This window comes from Phymastichus coffea, unplaced genomic scaffold, assembly GCF_024137745.1.
Source record: "Phymastichus coffea isolate CEN01 unplaced genomic scaffold, Cenicafe_Pcof_1.1 PCOF00061, whole genome shotgun sequence".
In the NCBI taxonomy this organism is placed as follows: domain Eukaryota; kingdom Metazoa; phylum Arthropoda; class Insecta; order Hymenoptera; family Eulophidae; genus Phymastichus; species Phymastichus coffea.
In genome coordinates, this window is record NW_026706872.1 from 1,496,674 (window position 1) to 1,520,610 (window position 23,937).

General features: G+C 31.9%; 2 protein-coding genes across 6 annotated transcripts; one reads left to right on the plus strand and one right to left on the minus strand.

The window, feature by feature from the left end:
- Positions 1 to 1,726: 1,726 nt before the first annotated feature.
- LOC131666785 (high affinity copper uptake protein 1-like) lies at positions 1,727 to 14,053 on the minus strand. 2 transcript variants are annotated; one of them, XM_058939695.1, is made up of 4 exons: positions 13,919 to 14,053; positions 4,941 to 5,178; positions 4,648 to 4,874; positions 1,727 to 2,897 (listed from the first exon to the last, which is right to left on the minus strand). In XM_058939695.1, the coding sequence occupies exons 2-4, from the start codon at positions 5,166 to 5,168 to the stop codon at positions 2,696 to 2,698; spliced, it is 657 nt and encodes a 218-aa protein (XP_058795678.1). In that variant the 5' UTR covers positions 5,169 to 5,178; positions 13,919 to 14,053; the 3' UTR covers positions 1,727 to 2,695. The 2 variants fall into 2 exon arrangements, with proteins under 2 accessions (XP_058795678.1, XP_058795679.1); XM_058939696.1 differs by having other exon boundaries at positions 13,840 to 14,030.
- Positions 14,054 to 15,294: 1,241 nt separating this feature from the next.
- LOC131666787 (anaphase-promoting complex subunit 15-like) lies at positions 15,295 to 23,063 on the plus strand. 4 transcript variants are annotated; one of them, XM_058939702.1, is made up of 6 exons: positions 15,295 to 15,550; positions 15,854 to 16,031; positions 19,813 to 21,577; positions 21,647 to 21,706; positions 21,776 to 21,967; positions 22,268 to 23,063. In XM_058939702.1, exons 3-6 carry the CDS (start codon positions 21,452 to 21,454, stop codon positions 22,283 to 22,285), a joined length of 396 nt encoding a protein of 131 aa, XP_058795685.1. In that variant the 5' UTR covers positions 15,295 to 15,550; positions 15,854 to 16,031; positions 19,813 to 21,451; the 3' UTR covers positions 22,286 to 23,063. The 4 variants fall into 3 exon arrangements, 3 of the variants coding, with proteins under 3 accessions (XP_058795685.1, XP_058795683.1, XP_058795684.1); XR_009302131.1 differs by lacking the exons at positions 21,647 to 21,706; positions 21,776 to 21,967; positions 22,268 to 23,063 and having other exon boundaries at positions 19,813 to 21,321; positions 21,399 to 21,519; XM_058939700.1 differs by lacking the exons at positions 21,647 to 21,706; positions 21,776 to 21,967; positions 22,268 to 23,063 and having other exon boundaries at positions 19,813 to 21,450.
- The last annotated feature ends 874 nt before the right edge of the window (positions 23,064 to 23,937 follow it).

Consider the following 23,937-nt stretch of genomic DNA (forward strand, 5'->3'; position numbering starts at 1 on the left):
TTGAAGCTTAAATTAAGAACTAAAAAAGCTTGTTCACATTTATTTTATCTACGTTGATTATAGCTTAGTTTGTTATTGTTATTGTTTGTTTTTTGTTTTGTTGATAAAACGGCTGCATAAAATTATTCGGAACTGCTATAGCGTAAACTAAATATCAGAAAACGTATTTGTAATAATTTATCGAGTTATAGTTGTACTTTATCTAAAAATACCTTAAATAATAGTTATATATGCAAGTTATTTGTATGAAATTTTATTAATTTAAATTATTTGCCAGTACCAAAATATATTCTAATGCCTAAAATTAATATTTTTAATCGCGGGAAAAAAACCGTGTTTTGGTTATATCTCGATCGTCTCCAGCATGTGCGCGAGGGATGTATGACATAAGACCCGTGAAGCCTTTAGCACACATGTTGTAAGAGACACCAGTGAAAGTATTTCATTGCGGGATTTCTCGCACGTGTCGTGGGCCAACCGCCTAATTACGGTGGTGTCCAGCTGTGAAACCGTCCGAGGAAACGGCTATACACTCGACGGGGCCAGTTTAGAATGACACTGACCTCGTCGGTCGCTATTGTAATGAGTGGGCGGACTCTCGGCCCTTTCCTCGGGGTTTTTTCTATTCAGTGAGCTATTCTGGCGCTGAGGCTCGTCGCTCAGTTGTTGTTACCAAGTTGCTACGGAAATAACTACGGCATCTCCACCTCAAAGTTAGTATAATACGTTTTATTCTAAGTTAGTGTTTTACTCGGACGCGTCTTTATTTAAGCGTCTGTTAAAGTTTATATTTGCGTGCGCATTCCAGGTTTGAGTGATCATTGAATTGTCTGAGGGCTGTACCCTCTTCTCTTCCACGGGGCTGTACCCCGCTGGATTAAGTCTCAGTTTCACTGTATCATGTGCGACGTCTAGACGTAATAGTCTTGTAAGTGAATTAAGTTAAGTTCAATTATTGTAAACTTTAGAGTTCGGCTTTTTCCTCCACTCATCGAGTGGAGATTTTTTATGCCTATCTTCCTTTGTTGCATATACGATCCCTAATTGTTTTTTATCTAACTAGTTTCTTTTATTTATCCTCCAGTTCACACACTCTTACACACACATATATGAATTTGTCGAGGTCAACTCACGAAACTTAATTCTCATGAACAAACCGTAAGCGTAATATCGTATCATAATATCTATTCTATTAAGTATGCTCTAGTTTCTTTCATTAACATTTATATGATATACTCAAGTATATTACTGTTATTTTTTTCATGCGTTCTTCCCAATTTGAAAATTTCATTAAAGTTAATAGCTCTTCAAATTAATTTATTATTTATTCAAGTCCATTAAAAGTTTGCAATGATCAAGGTACTTTAGAATAAAAAATATCGTTTTTTGATTGTAGCATGTTATCTTACTTTTGGTTAACACTATCAATCTTTTAATTAGATTTCGTCTTCAAATTAATTGAAAAAGCTGATTACTTTTGCTGAAGAATCCTTATGGTGTGTTGCTCTGAATTCGACTTTTTATTAGAATTTGTTCGGTGTGTGTATGTGTGTGTGTGTGTGTGTGTGTGTGTGTGTGTGTGTGTGTGTGTGTGTGTGTGTGTGTGTGTGTGTGTGTGTGTGTGTGTGTGTGTGTGTGTGTGTGTGTATGTATCATCGAAATACTAGATGAAAATAAATTATTTTATATAAAATTATAATTGTTTATTGGTTATCTATAAGCTATTTTATGCCCTACGTTTTCGTTTCTATTAAAGTTGATGTACATTAAACTTTGCATTATATTATATAAAAATAGATTATTGTATTCTTGCAATAGAGATTCTAATCAACAAAATTGGTACTTTACAAAGTCTTTACAAGTTGGTTCTGTGTAGCATCAATAAGAACAGCAAATAAGTTGGTACATATTGTTATAATAATATAATGAAATATTATATTAAAAATGAAATTCTTTATAACCAGATATAAATACAATTAAACTCTTACACCACCACTAACTACTAGGTATTTTATGAATATTATTTTTAGACCCCTTCTAATAATATCCAATTAAGATAGCTCCACCAAATTATGTCTTATGACAGAATCAAATAAAAATTTGTATAGTTATCGATATAAATAAATAGAAATGAATTGTCAAAGTTAAGTCGTTATACATCGATGACATAGAAGGGTATAAGGATTATGCGTTCGTATTTCTTCTAATAATTTTAATAATAAATGACAGATCCTTTCTAAAAACCATAATACTATCCAATATAATTATTAAGTTTATATCTGAAAAAAAAAGTACTATAGTCATCGAATTAATATAACAATGTTGAAAGAAAACATAACAATTAATCGTATTTTAGAGACAAAATCGTTTAATAGCGACGTGAAAAACTGTTTTTTCGTTATTTTTCTACTATTAAATGCAAATTATTTCATTTTCGAACGATTAGTCAAATATAAAACTATTTTTAATAAATGTTTAAGTTGGGTCGATGTCATTTATACATAGGTATGTCAACGGTGTCCTTGTGTGATGCGGTCCGTCCTGGTGGAGCCACTTAAAAAAATTTTTTTCTTATAATAATAGCTTAAACTTATTTACAATTTCAACTAATTCATTTCAATACATTTTTTTTAATTCTTACAAATTTTTATACAATTTTACTTAAGGACATTAAGGTCATTTTATACAATGTTTGTTAATGACAATGTTCAGTTACATCTACAATTACGGACTTCTTCCAACCAAAAAGAAAGTAACCTAATGCTGCTCCCAGGATTACTGCAGCACATAGCCAAGAATTATAAGTCATGAAAATCAGCATCAAAAAGTATGATAACATTATCTGCGTGATGTGTAATAGGGTTTGAAAGGCATGCATCCACGACAACATAGTTGGCCTAAAAATAAATGAATAATTTATGTATATAAATATACGATAGGTGTTATAGACCTTAAATTAATTATTTGCATTTATTCTATATTCATCAACCTATCGCTAGTTTGTTAACGTAAAAAGAATGTTTAGCTTTTTGAATGGATAATTGAATCCGGTTATATGATTAATATGAGATGTGATGATTACGTGATAGTAATAAGTAGATTTCTGATATTTTTATTCCGTAAAACCATCTTTTAGAAAGACTTTTAAGAGATGATATGAATTCGGTCGAGAGATCGGTCTTGATTAACAGATTTTTCAACAATTTTCGCGTGACTTTTCGTTAAGTCAGCGTTTAGTCCTTGAGGTGAGCAGATATTGAAACTGTGCTCTACCCGAAAAGCTATAATATTAATAAATCAAATGAAGTGACAGTTAAGTTTAAAATTCATTAACGGTACCTCAAAACAAAAGAAAAAAACGGCCGAGAAGAAAACAACGAAGTAAATAAGTTGACACCAAGTCCACTCCGATCTTCGTTTACAATGTAGAGAATATCAAACCGCTAGAAAATCTATTGAACACCATAGCCAAAGAAAATTACACCTTTAAGTAATAAGACAAAACAAAATTAAAATGCAGCTGACAACTTCGGAAAAATATTTGCCCATCATCACTGCATTGAAAAAAAAACACGCAATTTTACACTTACCAGCGCAAAGAAGCAAAAGGTTTCAAAGTTATATTAAAAAGCATTCACCCGTTAGTTGATATAGATGAATTAAAAACAGCCATAGAAGAACATGGACATAAATATTAATAAATAGTATAAATAGTAATAAATATTCATAATATAAGGCATCGCATCACAATACTACCATTACCACTTTTCATAATTGAAATTGAACATGGTTATAAAAGCCAGGAATTTTAAAAAGTAAACTGACTATTAAACACAGCAATCAAATTCAATATATTAAGCCAGTAATTCCGCATGCTCGTTTTTCTTTTCTTAATAATTTTGTTTTTTATAGGGCTGCTTTTATTTCATTGGTTTCTTGTTCTTTTTCCACTTAGTTGTTTAAACTTAGCTTGTTTCAACTGCTTAAACTTTTGAGCGTCGGCCACGTTGGCCGTGCACTTATTTATTTATATCTTTGAATTATTGCACTTGTAATTTAAATACATATTCAAGTTTATAGACACTTTATAACTAATAAGTAGATAACTTATTTGCATTTTACGGCTACACTAACACAAGCAGTTCAATTAAAGCAAGCACACGTCCTCTCTACATGAGTGTTAGCACTCAAGTCGAATTTCAATATATTGAATAAGTAAAATAAAAACAATTCTTTCCTAATTAGTCATGAAAAGTACGATAATTAATTGCTAATGATGAATTAATAAAACAAACTAAAGGTAACAATTACAATAATATTTAAATAGGATCAAAGGTATTTCTGTTATAAACTTTTAAATGGGCTTAAATGGTGAACCAAATGTAATTATGTAATTGGTTTAAATGGCGTACCAGGTGTAATTATAAATTGTTATTAGTTTCATCGCTTTGATACATTATTTCTAACGTATAAAATTAGAGTCGTACTATTATTTCTATGAATTTTTATATTATTTTATTATTGTTGATTAATAATAAATATAATTTGAAACCACACAGTGCTATAAATCTACTTAAAAAAACAATTTTCCTTACTAGCAACTGCAATGTTGAAAAGAATATCAATTCAATAGAAGAAAAAACTTACTGTATAATTCGATTGTCATCATTAGTTTTTTCTTGTGGCATTGAGACACTTCTATATTGTAAAGCATTATAAGTTTTCCAGAATAGATATTCTCTATAATATTTTAGCCCTTCATAAAGCGCAGCCATAATAACTATACCAATTATAGAACCAACGAGACCAGCAAGCGAAGAGATTTTCCATGCATCGAAAAGGACGACTTCACAAAAACCTCCATGAAAAGTCATCTAGAGAAGTAGAGAATAATGTAAAAATTAAAATTACCAGAGCATTAAAATATTTAAACAACTCACCGTCATTGCATTTGCAGCATGGGATGTGTGAACTGAACATGAGCTGTCAGCAGAAGTGTGTTCGAATTTCATGCCAGTATGACCCATATAATTATTTGAATTAGTATGTTCCGAATGAGCTATTTCGTGCATGTTGTTTACACCTCCATGTTGCTGTGAGTGTAATAAGTGACTTCCGTTGACGACAAGAGTGGTCAGATGAGCCAAATGGTCTTCATGCATGGACATTTTGTCTTTTCTAGAAAAATTATAACGAATTTTGTAATTCTTTTGTTATTAAAATATAAACCGAATAACATTATTAATAATTTTACTCAAAATTAAAAATATTTTATTATTTTATTATAGATATTAGTAAGCTTTTCATAAGTCGAAAAATTTATTAAGAGATGATATTTTGTAGAGATTTACCAGAAAAAGTTATACGAGAACTAACTCTATAATAACTTGTATATAGAATAAAGTAAAATAGAACTAAAATAACTCGTATAGTGAAACCATATATTGGTTACGCTGTTCTCAATACTCAATAAAAAAATCTCGATTACGAAATAAAGGCATATGTAACGATAAACTCTGGTAGCTGATTGTTTACATCGAAAATAATATAATTAACGCATCAATTATTATATTTTTAAATAATGAAAAATTGTAATTGTTATTGATAAACTTTAATATCTAATTAATAAAACATCTTTGAGCATATATATTGAAATATTAAATATTTGTAAGATAGTATCATAAGTGTAAACAAATTATGGTTACACTTTCTTAAAAAGTTAGCACCAAGTGTTTTTGCACCTGAAAATTAGAGGTCAAGTTCTTAGATTAAAATTTGAATAAGAAATTGCACATTAAGTAAGATTAGAAGTTCTCCAAGTTCTTTCGTAACTTCTTATGATCGGTTTTCGATTTATGAAATTACCATACAGTATAAGTTCTTGGATAAGCATCAGTTCTATACACACAATAACTAATTCATGTCTGTGATTTTTTTTATGTACTAACAATAAGTAGCCGCTGCTTCAGCTACGTGCAATTTATGTTGACCACAGAGTAAAACAAGATAATGAATCAACAGCGGAAACCCAGATAGGCAATAAAAAATATTTCAAGCTGATATTATTAGTTTCGGAAGTTATAATATTGCAGCTTTTGATTCGTACACATTTTTATTTATTAACAATAAAATGTACTTGAATATCATGCTTTAAAAAAATTAGCACGAATTATAATTTTGGTGCGAATTTGTGTCTAATTTATTATGGTCAAGAGATTTTAAAATTCCATACATCTATATTATTTGTGAATCGTACTTTTGCTATAACAGATCGTACTTGCAGATAAATGTATTCAATGAACGAATGGAAATTGTTCTATAAATTAATGTTTTCAGCAAGTAATACTTACGATTTCCTGATATAAATACTATTACGAATAATTAGAATATGCATGATGAATAACCATTAGCTTTATTAACAATTAGTGGTGTGGCATAAATAAATTTATAAATTGAAATTTCATACTTATTTAAAATTTCATATGGATATTCATGAAGTCTTATAAAGCGTACCAATTAAACCATTTGGTCCACACTTATAAAGTTAGATAATTAAAAAATTAATAGTGTAGAATAATTTTATGAGGTCAGGGTATTAGAGGTTGCAATTAATAAATAAATAGCAGAATTAATCGATAACTGAAATTATGATTTCTAACTAGTACACTTCCAACTGAGACTCTAACGCTTAGAACATGAACTCGGTAAAGGACTTCTGTGTCGTCACACAGCCGGATTTCTTGGAACTGACGCTAAGGGCTGTTTGAAGCCCGCTCTCGCTTTTCGAGGGTACAATCCCCTCTCACACTCTCAGACGCTTTTTACTATCTCGCTCTGTAGTTTTCCACCTTACTTACGCCTACTCAAGGACAAATCAACTGTCTTTTTCATTTTTTACTCTATCGCACTCCTATACATACTACTACAATCCCATAATAGTGTTCTTCAAATTAGGCCATTCAATAAATATCAACATAAAATACTATAGCTGTTAAAATAATAATATCTTTAAAATTGGAAATTATTCCTTATTATAAAATCAAGCGGTTTTTAATAATTCTTTAATATTGACCGAATTACTCTTTAATTGATTTTTAATTTATTACGTTGAGAGACTTATTATTTCAATATATATAATATTAATCAAAATCAGAAAGATACGCAACACTCCCAAAAATTAAAGGGTAAGTAACTTTACGATAATTTAAATTGATTTCAATTGGTATTTTTGATTTTTTTGAACCTATGAGACGATGCTTTACATCGTCATTGAAATCATCTCCACTATGCTTAAAATATGTATTCTACACTTGAACTGACAGTAGTAATGCTTGAATTAACTTCCATATACACAGTATATAACATTTTTTTATTGCACAAAGTTTATTTACAAACTGTCTTACAAATTTAAATAATAAGTAAATTTTATTGTTATATGAAATATACTCCGCAACAAAATTAACGCACCACTTAATTCTAATGAAAAATTGTTAATTTTCGAAGGTTGATATCTCAAGTAAAAAAGATCGTAAAACCTTCAGACAGCAAGAAGAATAGGGGTTCATCATTCGACTGTTTCTCGAGTTCTGTCTTGATTCAATGAAACAGGTGCTTATACTTAAAGAGCAGAGCAAGGTAGATGACGCATAACAATTGCTCGTAAGGCCCGTTGCATAAATCGTGCAACCTTGCGTGAACCGGTAAGAAATGCACAACAATTTCATTATTATACAAATTAGACATACGCAAATTAGTTTGCCAACAATAAGAAGACGTCTTTACAAATCAAGTTTAAGATCGCGAATTCGTGCTAAAGTACTTTTTCTCACAGAGATCTAGTCTGCACTATGCTAGGAATTATGGACAATGGACGGTTGAATAATGGATGAACATTTTGTTCACAGACGAGTCACGATTTTGCCTGTTTGGAAATGATACTCGAACATAAATTAGACGTCGACGCCGAAGTGGCCACACCAGGTATTAGAACTTTTCAAATAATCGGCTCTTTTAAAGACTACCCCATCCACTCACACACGTGCTAACACACGCGTAAACTAGACATGCACAAACATACATACACACACATGATAAACTAAAAAAGCGCTTTTTAAGATGATTTTTTAAAATGATGCCAATTTTTAAAAGACATTTTTAAAACACTTTTTAAAATGATGCCAAATTGTCAATAAAGTCGTAATCTTTCGTGTTTTACATTCGTTGAGTTTAATCTTTCGTCAAATAATAGGCAAATAGTTGTATTTTAAGGTGCAATGATAAAAATTATCAAGAAAAATTCACCTAGGTGCAGGTGCATTGCGAAATTGTGCAAATTTTGTAGTTTGAAAATTATCTGGACTTTTAAGCTCGCATAAGTTAAGGTTGTGTTATCTTAAAGTAGAGACTTTTTTCTTTCATTTAGAAACAACTTAACACTCTTAATTTTTTTTACAGATTGTACGTATATGAGATTCAAGAGAATACTCCAGTGAGTATTCTGTCTTTATTTTAGAATGTAATAAAAAGATTAGGATTTATCTATGCATTCATTAGTTTATGTTTCTTGAAATTGGTGTTTGTGATGGTTGTCTTAAGAAAATTGATGATAAGTTTATTTGGGTGATTTTATAGACTGGTGGTATATTTTGCGTAAAATTTTTTTATTTCTTCTTTAGCTATTGAAACCTATAGGTTATTTTGGATAATTTCGTTTGAGACGAACTATGAAGCCCGTACAATGTTACGTAGGATTCAATTGAAATTTTTCCAGGATTTCAATATTCGAGTTTGAAACTGCACCGCATAGTTAAATGCTATAAATCCATACTGGTTTGAATACAGCTTTGTATAGCAATAATTTATTTTCGGTTGATAGCTCCGATTTTTCTCCGATGAGCCAATACATTTTCCTCCATTTCAGTCTCAGCTGTTTAGGTTTCGTGAATATATATTCTTTCCACGTAAGTCTCAGATCTAGATATACACCTAAATATTTTACATGGTTGTTTTACAAAATGTATTTGTTGTTGAGTCTAATAGGTGGCGGGTGTCTTTTCGAAGTGTGTATTATTTAAATCGTCGTATGTATTAATTTGCTTTAATTTACTACAATTCTCTATGAGTTGAGTCAAATTTGTAGACCATTATCTATATAATTTTAACTAATTTAGATGCTGAAAATTTTTTTTAATCCAATTTTAGAGCCAACCCGTTCAAAAATTGGATTAAAAAAATTTTTTGCTGAACAAAATGGAGAGTGCTAATAATAACATAATTTAGATGCTATTTTTGCCTCACACACACACACACACACATACGCGCGCGCGCGCATATATATATATATATATATATACATGTGATAATGTTTGTATCATCTGCGTATGTAGCTGTTATGATGTTTGGAAACTTCGGTAAATCAGTGGTGAATAGTAAGTACAGTGTTCACCCTAGTACACTACCCTGTGTAATTCCAGCTTTTATTAGCTGTGTCGTTTCATATTTTTATTTTGAATTCAAACGCTCTATTTTGTAAGTATGATTGAAGTAATTCGTAGTGTATTTTTAAAACATGTTTGGATAAACTTGTTTGAAGTTTATGCAAAAGTATTTTATGTCATACTTTATTCAATAATTCAATGATATGACATCGGAATAAGTCGGTAAAATATTGCTTTTCCTCCATAGATCTCCTTGCAGCAGCTATTTTGTTTACTTATTCTATCATGGAGTGGTTGCATTTGAAAGCAAATTGATGGCCTGGCATTAGTTTTTTGTTTATTATTATGGAGTTAATTCTAACTAGAATTACATTTTCATCAATTTTTGAAAGTACTGGTAAAAGACTAATGGGTCTGTATGATGTGACTAGTTCAGTTTCTCTACCGGATTTAGGGATTAGTATAATTTCTACCACTTTCCATTAAGTGAGAAAATAGCATAGACAAAGTCATGCATTAAAAACGATTCTTAAGTACCTTATTGCTATTGTAGGTAGCTTTGTAATTATAGTTCCTGTAATATTATCAAAACTGTCTGCCTTTTTTATTAATATTTTTGATTAATTATAATACTTGCTTCATTTTAACTACTTCATTTGGTGTACTATCGTGGACATCGAGATCTTCTAGAAAAGTAATTTCTTCTAGTTTTGCGATAATTCTTTGATGAGGTTAGGATACTATGTGATTTGCAGATGTCTCAATTTTATCCTCGTCTGATCTGGTCCATTTACCATAAGCTTTTCTAATGGGCGGATAAATGTAGTTGATCTTTTTAGTCTTTTGGTAACTTTCCATAGTGAGTAATCCATTGACTCTGTTGGACTGATAGGCTATTACTATAGGCTTTTTGGGTAGACCTAAGTTTGGTACATCTGTTCACCTCGATGATCAAACGCTCAATAAGTGTATAACATGTCTGAGAGATTTTTTATATATTAACTAACCGCTGCTTCAGCCGCTTGCGAGTTACGATCAACGATATAAAAACAAAATACTATTTTTTAAGACGTCATTTGCCCGTAATTCAATAAACTAGTCCTCGAATGTATTCAATAAAATAAGCTTTTTTAATCTTATAGAGGTAGCCATTTGAAAATATTACGTTGTGTTCACATTGTTATACCCTAATTATAATTTAAATAGTCGTTGGCATCGAGCACTACGTGTGCGTTTATAATGAACTTTGTTTTAATTATTTTGCAGTAGGAATTAAAACTATATAAAATTTTTTAAATTATATTAGAGTTTTGATTTTGTTAGAAAATTTATTAATCTTTAAGTTATTTAAGCAAATGCATATATCAAATGTGGCGTAGGTTATACGCATGCAATTGTAAATGAGTAAAAGTTTTGAAATATCAAATAATTGAAAATAAATAGAAAATATATTTCCTAAAAACAAAAAAAAACAGGTATAAAGCATATAAAGATACCTATTAGACGCAATACTCATGGTATACAAACGATTTCAACCGATAATTTTATGATTGATTTTTTTTAAAGCAACAACTACTTACTGGAAGTAGTGCTATTAGATTCTTTGGTAAATGGTACACAGAGACAAAATATCATTAAGGAAATCTTTCATCAAGTAACCTTTGTCGTTTTTAACTTTGACCAATCCTGATATTTATTCCTCAATTTTCGTTAATATTTGCACAATGAACAAAGAAACAGAAATGTTTCCGTAAACATTATCAAAAAACATCAAGTAATATATATAATGTAAATTTAACCGTACATTAATGTGAATCAAACCGCATCAGAAGAAAAGAAAAAAGTTATCTTTAAAAAAATTAACTTTCTAGATTTATCAATGAATTATTATCTATTAATAAATTTATTGCATGATAAGTGAATATTACAAATTTTTATAATCAATAATTACGTAAAAAAATTGGATGTATTGCTGAATTCGTTATGATTATACTTCCAATCTGCTCTGATTATAAATTGTAATTTCGGACAAAATTAAAACTGATGTAGAGCAAAATCAAAGTTGACATCAATAGTCCAGTTATTCGCGTACTTTCTTTTTCAATTTCATATTGATATTGATTACTTTTTAATAATTTTATGTATGTTAAATATACAATATATCAACTTACGTTTGTTAATGTATATAAGTAGATTTACACAGTAAACTATTATTTAGAATCATAATTATGCATTTTCACGTGTTATTATTTGAATATTAAAGGCTTGCAATTAGCCACCGAAGGTTTCCAAGGTATCGTAAAATCGTAGGTTTTTTTTACGATTTTACGCTTTTCGACTGACAGTAAAACAAATAATCTGCAAAGAAATCATTTTTTATGATAATTAGGAACCAGAAAAATGTTGTTTTAGTTTTTAACCATTATTAATATATTGGTGCATTCTTGCAAAAAAATAATTTCATTCTTATAAATAACTGGACACTGATTTTGAAGTTACGTTTTCCCTCGATGATCTACAAAGACATTATTAACATCCTGGGCTTCCCACATTACTACGCCAGCGTAGCCAAAGAATGGAATTTCTGGAGTCAGCCGACGCTATATATTTTCAGCAGTGAGAAACAACCAACTATCGCACATTGGAATTTGATATACAGTTACTGATTAACTGACCACAGTTCAAGATAGTTGATTAGTCGATAAGTTACACCGGACGAACTGGATATGAACAATCATAACAACATTCAATTGTAAATTGCAAGTTGCTATTGTAATGCAGTTTATATTGGTCAGTCTTCAAGGAAGATAAAAACAAATATTTTCGAACATAAGAGTGATTGTAAAAGAAAAGACAAAAAGTCTGCTATAGCTATATATTGTATTAATACTGGTCATAATTTCGAATTTAATAAGGCAATGATATTAGATATAAAGTATAATTTGAATAAATGTTTATTTTATGAAATGGTTCACATTTATTTTCACAAATCAAACATTCACAGACAATTTAACACATTAAAGTTGAAAAATTGCTATAAAGAATTAACTGATAAAGTGTCTGAATGTTGAAATAATACTTTTGCAATATACAATATTTCGGCTAATATAAATTTAAATTTGAATCGTTTTCTTTGATAGTATTAAAGAAATTATAGTGAAAATCAATGATTAACGTTAATTATAAAACTCTTAAATCATTTTTACAGTGTTAGTTAATTATCAATTAAATTATTTGAATAAGTTGGTTTCAATCTACAAATCATAAGTCCTATGGTTTGATTCGTGTATTTTATTTCCGTACACATGATGTTCGCGCTTCTGACGTAACTAGTTCGATAAAAAAATATATCAATCTGACCACGATATTGATTTCTGATACTAATTTGTCAAATTTATGTTTTCTGATACCGTAACATCTAGAAAATTCAATTTATTTTCAACTTTAACATCCATTATAAATTTTAAGTCATTATGGTATTCATTGAACATTCGAATAATTGTATCTATTTGGCGACGTTTGATATTTAAAAAAGTATCATCCACATATTTTATTAATTTAAGAATGGATAAGTAAGTCTTCTCGATCCATTAGTATTCCTCTGATTTGTTAATGGAATTTTTTATCAAAGGAGAAATATATGTTATCATATACAAATTTTGTAACATTGAGGATTTCAGAAAATTGAATCTTGCAATTATACTAATATTATTAATTCTACGATCTAAGTCTTAAAGTACCGAATTAGGAGGTATATTTGTAAATAAAGAAACTACCTTTATTTAATAAAAATTCGTAAGTATTTTTACGAATTCAAAACTGTTGTGAATGTTTTATTCCAGAACTTTTCTCCTACGTTTAAGATTGTGATATAAAAATTTCGCTATGCTATATTTTCGGCTGTTGATTAAAGAAATAATTGGACGCAAACTAGTGCAAACTGTCTTACGTATTTTTATAAACTTTTGCTAAAGTTATGTCAGATTCAGTCAGAAATGTATAATTGTACTTGTGATCTTAATACTTATTATTGTTCATGGATCGAGGTGCTGTCGAAATTTCTGTTTTATCATAATAAAGTTTTTGAAGAGGTTAACGAACCTGAAAACTTTATGGCAGGTGAGAACGGTGGTTAAAAATCATAAGAATGTCATTAACTATCCTTGACATCAGTAATAATTTCTCATTTTCAATTTACTAACAGAAAACACCTAAAAATCGGAATTTTTGTGGAATCAAAGAATAGTCTCTTTTCTATATATCAATTGTTTTTGTCATTTTTATAGTGATGCGATCCAGAAGTTGTCTATTCGAAAATTTTACTTTTAGCGTAAAATATACGGACCGTAGATTTTTCGATGAAGATCCATATGATTAATAAAATAATCTACAGCATACATACATGTATATATTCAGAGAGGTTAGAGAACTGCATTTCACAATCTTATTTATGATGTTGTCAAAAAAATTTTAAATCTAACCTTTCTAAATCAGAACAAAGTAGTCGTTTGATAATTCGATATATAAGCTTCTATGTTTTATCGTGAATAACGTTTTAACTTTAACAGCTGCAATGTGAATTTCGAGTGCTACTTTTTGCTTTTATGTATACTATACTATATACGTAATACTAATGCAATACAGTACTACCACACCAGGGGCAGAATTCTAGATCATTTGGTCGCGCGTACGGTATTAACAGAGTTACGAGTAAAAGTTTACATATAAAACAGTAGCCGTGATACTATTGTCAAGGCAACAAACATTAGTCCATTCCTAAATATAAGAATGTGGAATATTCAAAAGTGGACAAAAAATATATTTTATTGATACGTCGTAAAATACCAATTAACTACATATGTAGTATGAGTACTTTATTTCCATACTTGTCCATACATATAAAATTAAGAATGTTTCATTTAAGTAATAACTATAGCTAATAGCAATATTAATTTATTCATGATTATATTCAGACCGTGCCAGCACGCTGTGTTATCTGAAAAGTTGGTATAGGAATGGTTCAAATAAATGTAATAAATATCAGAAAAATATAAAAGAATGAGCGCGCGAAGTGCGCTAAATGATACTAGTGTACAATAAAAATTTAACTTAACATATTCTTTTTAGACAAGTTTTCAATCAAAATATTTGAATTCGGCGCAACCTAGAATAAGAAACACGGTCAGCCAATCGTGTACAGTAGACCGAGCATTAATTCTGCGACGAGAAACCGGGAAAATGGCGGGATAGCATCGCTGCTTCGCAATTGCATTGCATGATCATCACAATCGCTGTATAAGACCCCCTCCGTTCCTGCCTGTATAATCTATATAAAATTAAAATAATTATATATAATTGATAGATTTTTATTTACCTAATTCAAATATGCAAGCCAATTTATTTGCCCCATTACGATTTTATCAGAAAAAATTAATAAAAGTGATTGCAATTACTGAAGACTTCAACGTGTCGAACTTTTCTTTAATGATTATTTTTAATTTTATTAAATTTAAAAAAACTGTCTCCGAGCTGATTTACTTCGTTCAATTAAATAATATAATTAATGATAAATGTTTTTTTTTAAACATTAATCAACTGTTTTTTGCCGAGAGCATATCAAGCATTTTTATGTACAGCGCATGCGTAACACAGTGAAGGCTGTTTTGTATTTTTATTCAAAATATTATATTCCATCTAGTTCTCAATATTACAATGTAGTTCCACGTCGCTCCGCGAGATGTCACACCTTTATCGACCAAGAAGAAAAGAGCGGCAGTGGCGTAGTTCGAGCCGGCGCCGTTCGCTCTTCGTACCGTACCTCATATCTTTTCGTGCGCGCGTACGAGTCACACCTTCTCGATCGTTGTCTTGCCGATATCGCGAGTGCTGGTGAAATCGTTTTTGTTTTCGGTTGAAATGACTAAGAGGCAGGCCGGTCCCGGTGACTATGAACGTTGGAAGCAATTCATGTCGGAATTTGGAAACTCTACCTCCTTTGTTCGACAGAAGCCCTCATACGTCTGATGACGAAGAGGTCAGCGAAGAAAATTCCGCGTCTTTACCTACTTCGCCTGTCCCAGAAAGTACACATAAGGAAGACAATGATAATATTGGTAATATATAGTTATCATGATATTCCTTTAATTCTTAGTCCTCGAGAACACCCCCCCCCCAACCCCCATTATTCTTTGTTTCAGACGGTGTTCCATAGCTGTGTTCCAGGAAATTCCAAATCATGCACTCACTTGTAACGTTTTTATTATGATCATAATAAAAATGAACATAAAAATTCTTGATGTTAAGAGAATTCATGCATTTATTATCATAATTGCATATACCTTATCAGGTCAAGGAGGCTTATAGCCTCCAATTCTTTATAACCATTAGTATAATTCTAATGTGTTAAAATATTTCAGACAACAGGGAGACTTTGCATGTGGATCCTGACATCAGAGACATACTAGGCTTAGATGAAAAGGACGACAAGGATAAACTTCCTGTTGTTGACCCAGCCTTAGTACTTATCTGGCAAAAGCTTATCAACACCGGCTTGAAAAAAGAAACTCACAATGAGATTATGCTGAATTACCCTAGGTAATTGAACCATAATATGATATTATATAATATCCTTATGGTGCTGCATTTCTTGAGATGCATGACAATTTATTATCATATAATTGTTTCACCTTGATGCAAGGATGATAATTCTAACTTCGGGTTAGAAAGTGGATTTATTCAATTAAATCCTACTTCTTCTCTTGTTTACAGCAGCCAATTAAAAATGAGCTATAACAAGCAAAAATGCTTAGCATTGTCGTTTATACTACATGCTCATTATTATTCATAATAAATATGAATTATTCATGTATATCTGTCATGGAATACCAGAATTCGAGCCAAAGAAACTGAACCCTGAAATTGCAGACTCGCTTGCATCTAATCATACTAAGAAAGATGCTCATATGCAGGAATTACAGAAAATAGCCGGATCTTCACTCATGGCTATAGGATCGGCACTATCAGTCATCATGAATGACGATGACTGCGACAAATTGCAGATCGTTAGATGTCTCAACGATGCAGCTAAAATGTCGATTATGATGCATCATTCTATATCTGTATCTAGAAGAGCCAATATATTTATTCCTGATTTAACACCTCAAGTCGTAGTACTTATTAAGAAGGCTGAGATTGACGATACTTTGTTTGGCAGTAACCTTGCGGATCGTATCAAGGAATCTAAAGCGCTTACTAAACTGTCTTAAGAGATAAAACTGAAGCCTAAGCCACATTTTAAGCCATCTATTAAGAAGCCTTTTTTTCGGAAGAGCCTGCAGCAGACACAGCCTCTCTCGCAGCGGAAGGGCAACTATATAGGCGCGAACCAGAACAAGCCTGCGTTCAAAAACAAGCAACAGTATTTCAACAATACCAAGACAGAACGAGAAAATACTCCTCCGGTCAACAAATAAATGTTAGTATTGCAGGCAGACTAAAATTTTTTGCTGAAGAGTGAGAGAATATTGGGATTAACAATCACGTATTACAAATAATCAAAGGTTATAAAATTTCCTTTTTCACTGAGACAATTCAGTTACACCCGCCTATTATTAACATTCCTAGTAGAGATGTAGAACGATACAAGATCGCCATAGCCAATTTACTTGACAAGGGCGCAATCGAATGCTGTAGCTCTTCTAATTGTCAATTTCTTTCGTCCTACTTTCTAATCCCCAAGAAAGACGGTGTTTATATTGATACTAAAATTTCCAAGAAATTGATAATATAAAATGCGTGAGTTCAATAAAAGGGGGATTGACTGGATAAAGCTGGGCAAGGTCCTGAAATCACAACTACAATAATCAAGAAGAAGAAAAACAAATATCGGTGCATTTATTAACAAAATTCAAAGTGATTTTTGAAAGCCTAAAAAATAAAACACAATTACATGTGAAAAAAGAAAGCCGTAAATAAATTATAAACTATGAAAAATTACAGTGGCGTTCATATAAATTTTCGCCGACTAAAGTTGAGACAACGAAAAACACATATTTATTAGCGGATGCATCTGAAAACGCACGCATACAGAGCTCTCTTACTTACGCTGGTATACCAAATGATAAACAAAAACGTTGATCGCAGAAGATGGCCAACACTTACGTGTCCTGGTACTCCAACGTCTTGGAGCAGGTACAGCCTTTGCACCAGGACCGCGTTGGACTGCTTACTGCGTGCAAGCAGCGCTGTCGCAAAGGTGGGACCTTGGAGTCGCTGCTGTTTTGCGCTGTGGCGCACAACGAACGCACTCCACGAAGCTGCAATTGCTTCGCCCGGATCAATAATGATTAAACACAACCACACACTAGAACCCGACACGGTATCGCAATAACAAAACAACACGAAGATTCGCGGATCGCTACAATATTGAAGACCTCGGGCTGCTACCGCACGCGTCGGACTCTCGCACGTTAGTGGAAAAATATTTGAGTCCGACGTCTTATTTTTAAAAAGTCTGCCGAGTGGGCGTCTCTTTGGGCCTTTGGGCCCCTTGCAGGGGGTCCAATTAGCGAGCGAGGGAAGAGTGACCCCGCGGACTCTCCTTGGACCGATGGACATCTGGCGAAGGTGTGTTGGAATCCTTTTTGTTTTGAGAGCCCGCACATCGAACAGCGAGACTGGGTCTCCTTTTTCAGGTGTCGGTGATTTATGACGACTGACAGTTTAAGTGGCACATGCCACTCGTTTCGGTTCCGGGAACTGTCTGGGTTTTCCCCAATATTCACACATTCATGAAGAGAGAAGGATATTGCTAAACACGTGTGAACAGCAAGAACACGTGGACACGTCGCTAGCGCAGACAGCGCGAACAGATGGTACTGATAGATTCATTCTCAATCTTAAGAAATTGAATTCTTTCATTCAGACTGATCATTTCAAGCTTGAAGATCTTAGGTCAGTTAGTCACCTCATTTCACCTGGTTGTTACATGTCTTCAATTGACCTTCAAGATGCCTATTTTATGATTCCGGTTAACGTAGGATCTAGAAAACTTCTTAGACCAATCCTACCAATTTACTTGCGTACCTTCTGGATTAAGTACAGCCGCTTTCATTTTTACTAAGGTTATGGAATCTGTTGTTCAATATTTAAGAATCAGAATCATTTATTTAGATGATTTTATTTTCATCACCGAAAACAAGTCTGACTGTTCTCATATTGTCCACACAGCACTAGAGCTTCTGACTAGTCTAGGATTTTTTATCAATGGGAAGAGCGTTCTAGTTCCATCTCAAAAATATAAATTTTTAGGTTTCAACATTAACTCAATTGATTTTACAATTGAACTACCAGACGATAAGAGAAATCGCATCTTGGAGCTTCTAGGTAACTTCCAGCGTAAAGCTCGCTGTTCTATTTTAGAACTTGCACAGATTGTTGGTAAATTGGTCTCTTCATGTCCAGCAGTTGACTACGGTTGGCTGTACACAAAGATTCTCGAGTCCTTCAAGTTTAATTCCCTGATACTGAATAATCATAATTACGCAGTCATTATTACTCTGCCATCTTACATTCATCAAGAAATATCATGGTGGCAGAAAAGCATCAGAGTCTCTATTGGTTCGATCAGATCAACCACCTTCGATAAGACTATTTTCACGGACGCATCCAACTCGGGTTAGGGTGCTACAGATGGCATGAATAGCATTCGCGGTGTCTGGGATGAGAATCAGAGGCACTTCCATATCAACTATAAAGAGTTGCTTACGGTTAAATTCGCCTTGCTCCATCTAGGTAATATCCAAGTAGGTAGCCAAATTCTTCTTCGCATAGACAATACCACAGCCATTTCCTACATTAATAAGATGGGTGGTATTCGGTTCTCTAAGTATAATAAACTCTCAAGAGAGATTTGGCAATGGGCTGAAGAAAGACGTATTTTTTTATTTGCCTCATATATCGCATCAGCCGACAACGTTGAAGCTGATGCTCTCTCTCGCATCAATAATAACGATACAGAATGGGTGATTTGCAACCGTGCTTATAAATTGATCGTTCATAATTTTGGTAACCCGGAAATCGATTTATTCGCTAATAAACATAACACTAAATGCCTTCAATACTGCTCATGGTTTCCCGACTCAGAAGCATATTTGGTTGACGCATTTACTACTAAATGGTCAGCCTTTTACTTTTATGCATTTCCTCCCTTTTCTCTAACACGCAGGTGTCTCTCCAAGATTGAAAGAGAAAAGGCTTCGGGTATTATAGTGGTACCAGACTGGCCAAATCGGCCTTGGTATCCACTTTTTAATTCTTTTATATCAGAGAAACATGTTTTCAAACCTAGACCTGATTTGTTATTGTCGCCTTGTAGGACAATTCCTCATCCAAGAGCGACAACTCTGTCCATGATAGCCGCAAAAATATCAGGACAGCTTACATTATGAATGGTATTTTTCCGGAAGCGGCGGAATATATATTATGGCAGCCTCGATCTCCAAGTCAACTTCGGTGCAGTACAATGTAGTCTACAATAAATGGTTCAAATTCTGTGAATGCCATAACTTCGATGCATACAAACCAAATAAGAATTCTATTTTACGTTTCTTAACGGACAGATACAAGGATGGAGTAAGTTATGGGACTGTCAATTCAGATAGATCGGCACTTTCCTTGATTTTGGACAACAAGATTGGAGCAGACGAGCACATTTCCAGATTTTGCAAAGGAGTTGCTAAGCTACGTCCGCCGAAACCTAAATACGCTTTCACATGGAATGTCGCTATTGTCCTCAATTATTTCAAGACTCTTCATCCGCTGGAAGAGTTAACATTTTCTCAATTATCTTATAAGACGGTTATGCTTTTATTATTAGTCACTGGCCATAGAGCGCAAACGATAGCTAGCATTAAATTAGAAAACATCTTATCTTCTAAAGATGGAGTCCTTATTTACATTACGGACAAAATGAAGATATCAGCCCCTGGCCAAATGCAACCACTGCTCTATTTACCGTTTTGTATCGATAACCCAAAGAACTGCGTGGCTACTATACTTCTCTATTATTGTAAAGTTTCTAAATCTCATAGATTAAACAATGAAAGAAAATGTTTCATCGCGACAAGAAAACCCTTTAAAGGTATCACTGCTCAGACTGTTAGTAGATGGGCAAAGCTGGTTCTAGAGAAGAGTGGAATTGATCTTACGATATTTTCTGCTCACTCGACTAGATATGCATCTACATCTTCAGCGCATTCTAAAGGAGTAGACATAGATACCATAAAAGAACTGCTGGCTGGTCAGCGGGATCTCAAGTTTTTGCAAGATTCTATAATAGGCCAATTGATTCTTAGTCTAGTAATTTTGTACCTTATGTCCCACGTATTATTATTAAGAACTCAAATAATAAATTCTGTAAATGCATGTTGATTTATTGAACTCTCTAAAGAACTACATATTAATATTGAGAACTAGATGGAATATAATAGTATAATCAAATGAACTTACCGTGAAGTTCGATTTAGATTATATTCCATCTAGTTCGAAGATATTACAACCCACCCCTTAAATCATTAGCCCTCGTCTCTCATGCTATCCCAACCCTCTTTTTCTTATTAATCTCACTTCAGTCTCTAAAGCATATTAGGTACGGTACGAAGAGCGAACGGTGCCGGCTCGAACCACGCCACTGCCGCTCTTTTTTTCTCGGTCGATAAAGGTGTGACATCTCACGGGGCGAAGGGGAACTACAAATGAAATGCTTCCACATGGCATACATTACTTTTTTATATGGGGATTAATCAATTATTATTATGAGTATTATTATGATATGATTTTATAAAATGGAAACTAAGCAGAATATTGATTAGGTTAGAGTTAGACGGTTAGTCTCGGAAGCGGGAGTTAATAGTGATATGATGGAATTGGTGTTGTGATTGAAGTTATTATATTGAACTTCAGATTTAGATGTACTAAAATCTCTCCTGTTCTCAACATTTGCAATTTACAAAACTATGTCATTTATTCCTTTGTGGCCAAATCTGCAACCGAGAGCTACAGATCCTCTCTGGTTCAATGCTGATAAACCAATTGATGATGAAAGTGAAGTAGTGTCATTAGAGCTTGAACATCAAACTTGGGTCTGATACAGCTTAATGTGTGTTATATTTTTCTATGTCCTATTTATAATAAATACAAATAAATTGCAGAGAGAACAAATTCAAGTGGAAGGGCATGACCATATTCCTATTGGCAAATCAGCAAGTGATGTAGGTTAATTTTGTTGCAGTTTACTCCAATTTTGAATACTACTAAACAAATTTACTTTTGGTATACAGTTTAGAAATTCAGAGGAAGAAGAAGAGGAAGAAGAAGAAGAGGAAGGTGAAGGAGAAGAAGAAGAAGATTCAGAAACACATGAAGAAGAAGAGGAAGAATTGGATGATATTGATATGGAAGTTAGCTATTCTCGTCAACAACAACGAACAAGTCCATTGGACAGTGGTACTGATTCCACCGTGATTAGAATGGTTAGTAGTTTCTATGATATATTTAAAAAGTTTTGTTTATTTGAACTATTAATAGTTACCACTTAATATAAAATTTTACATTACAAAGGTTGACCATTAAAAAAATGAGAGAATTAATTTTTTCTTTGTAGAAATATTACAAGGCAATATAAAATTTTATATAAAAAGAAATAACTAACATATCAGTCAATTAATAAGCAACAAATGTTAGTTTTATTTAGTCTTTATATTTTTGAATACTAATTCTGGCCAAAACTCTAATATTTACTATTTATTTTGACAAGTATACTTTTATTTCAGGATGCAACTGGAACTTGAAAATAATCTCAGTTTGTACAACAAAAGTTATAAGAACTTTCGTTGTTTTCAAACAGGTTGCACTTAAAAGTGATTGAAGAATAAATATTCCAGATAAAGAAATTATAAGAGGTAGAAAAGTCTGGTTGTTACATTTAGATTATATTACTAAATTAGATAAAATTATTTGAAAGTTTAATTTATCAACATTGTTTCCTTATTTAAAATTATTTTTAATAAATTTATAGTAATGTAATTATTAGAAATGTGATCTGCTAAGATTTAAACATTGATTAATGCGTTAAATGTTATTCGTGAGCTGATCTCAAGGTATCAAATAAATTGTAATTTGTTTATTAATATTTTCATAAAACATCAATAATTTTTGAAAAAATGTATATATTCTATCTGGAAATATTGATCAATCAATCAGTTTTTCGATTTATTCTAAACATAAACGTAAAACTAACTTTTTAATCTTGTATTTTCTTGAGTATTGTTGACTATGGCTTGAATCTAATTACAGCCATACAGTTTAGCAAATTTAAAATGGTGGAAGTAGAGTAATTATCGAATTGCTAATGCCTAATAGGTAAAAAGCGATAAAAAAGTTTGAAAAGTGAAAAAGGTATGAGGGAACAATATATCACTATTCGAAAGAAAGATATTTTTATGGATCTAAATCATGTGCCAGAAGTACCAAAATAAGTTATTAATATTTCTTAGATTTTAGCACTCATGAATAAACATTAATTTTAGAAAAAAAAAGAAAAATTAATATTTTTATTTTAATAGATGAAATCACCAAATTTATTTTAATTAAATGTCAAATTTTCTCTTTGACTTAATAACATATTATCACATTATTTATTCATAGTTCCATTTGAATTTTCTGTATAGTCTTTTAGTGGATATTCCAAGTAAAAAGGTAATATGGTTTACGCTATAAGAAATATATAAAATACATTAGGCTAGCGTAAGTGAAATATAGTGTCTCATTCGGAGAGTTGAAAAATTCGCCTGTCTTCGCACGACACGGCTGCTGGAAAAGGATTCTACATTTAGAAAAGATTTCAAGCCATGTATCGTTCATAATTCATTCATATAAAGTCTACCTACCTTATTATTTTTAAAAACAATGATTTAATAATTATTGGATCAGATAGAAATAAGTAAAGCTGTTCGACGATCGATCAATGTCTATTCCAGACATAACAGAACCATCCCGATAGATACACCGATACAAATACCTTTTTTGCTGATAAAATTGCAACTATTAAAAAGTTACAGCATTATGTTTTAATAAAAAAATAGTATTTTTATTTTATTTTATTAAGAATAACAAGGATGTCTTTTTATAAAACGTCAATAATAGTATAGAATTCATAAAAAAACTTGAACTAAAATAGTAAAACAACCGTTTTCAATTAACAATGAATGTATTGCATTTTTAAATTCATCCATAGGTATCTGCGAGGCTGTTCGGCCAAAAGTTTCACAGTCTTTTCAGCTGGTTAAGTTGTGTTAGTAATTATCAGTTGCTAAACATTTAAACAATTGTATCTGCGTATCATATTACTCTCTTGAAAGGGAAGCTTTGTTGTCGTTTTATTTGCAAATTTTTTAATATTTTGCTGTAGTTTTTTGTTCTTATCGTTTTTACAAGATCCAAA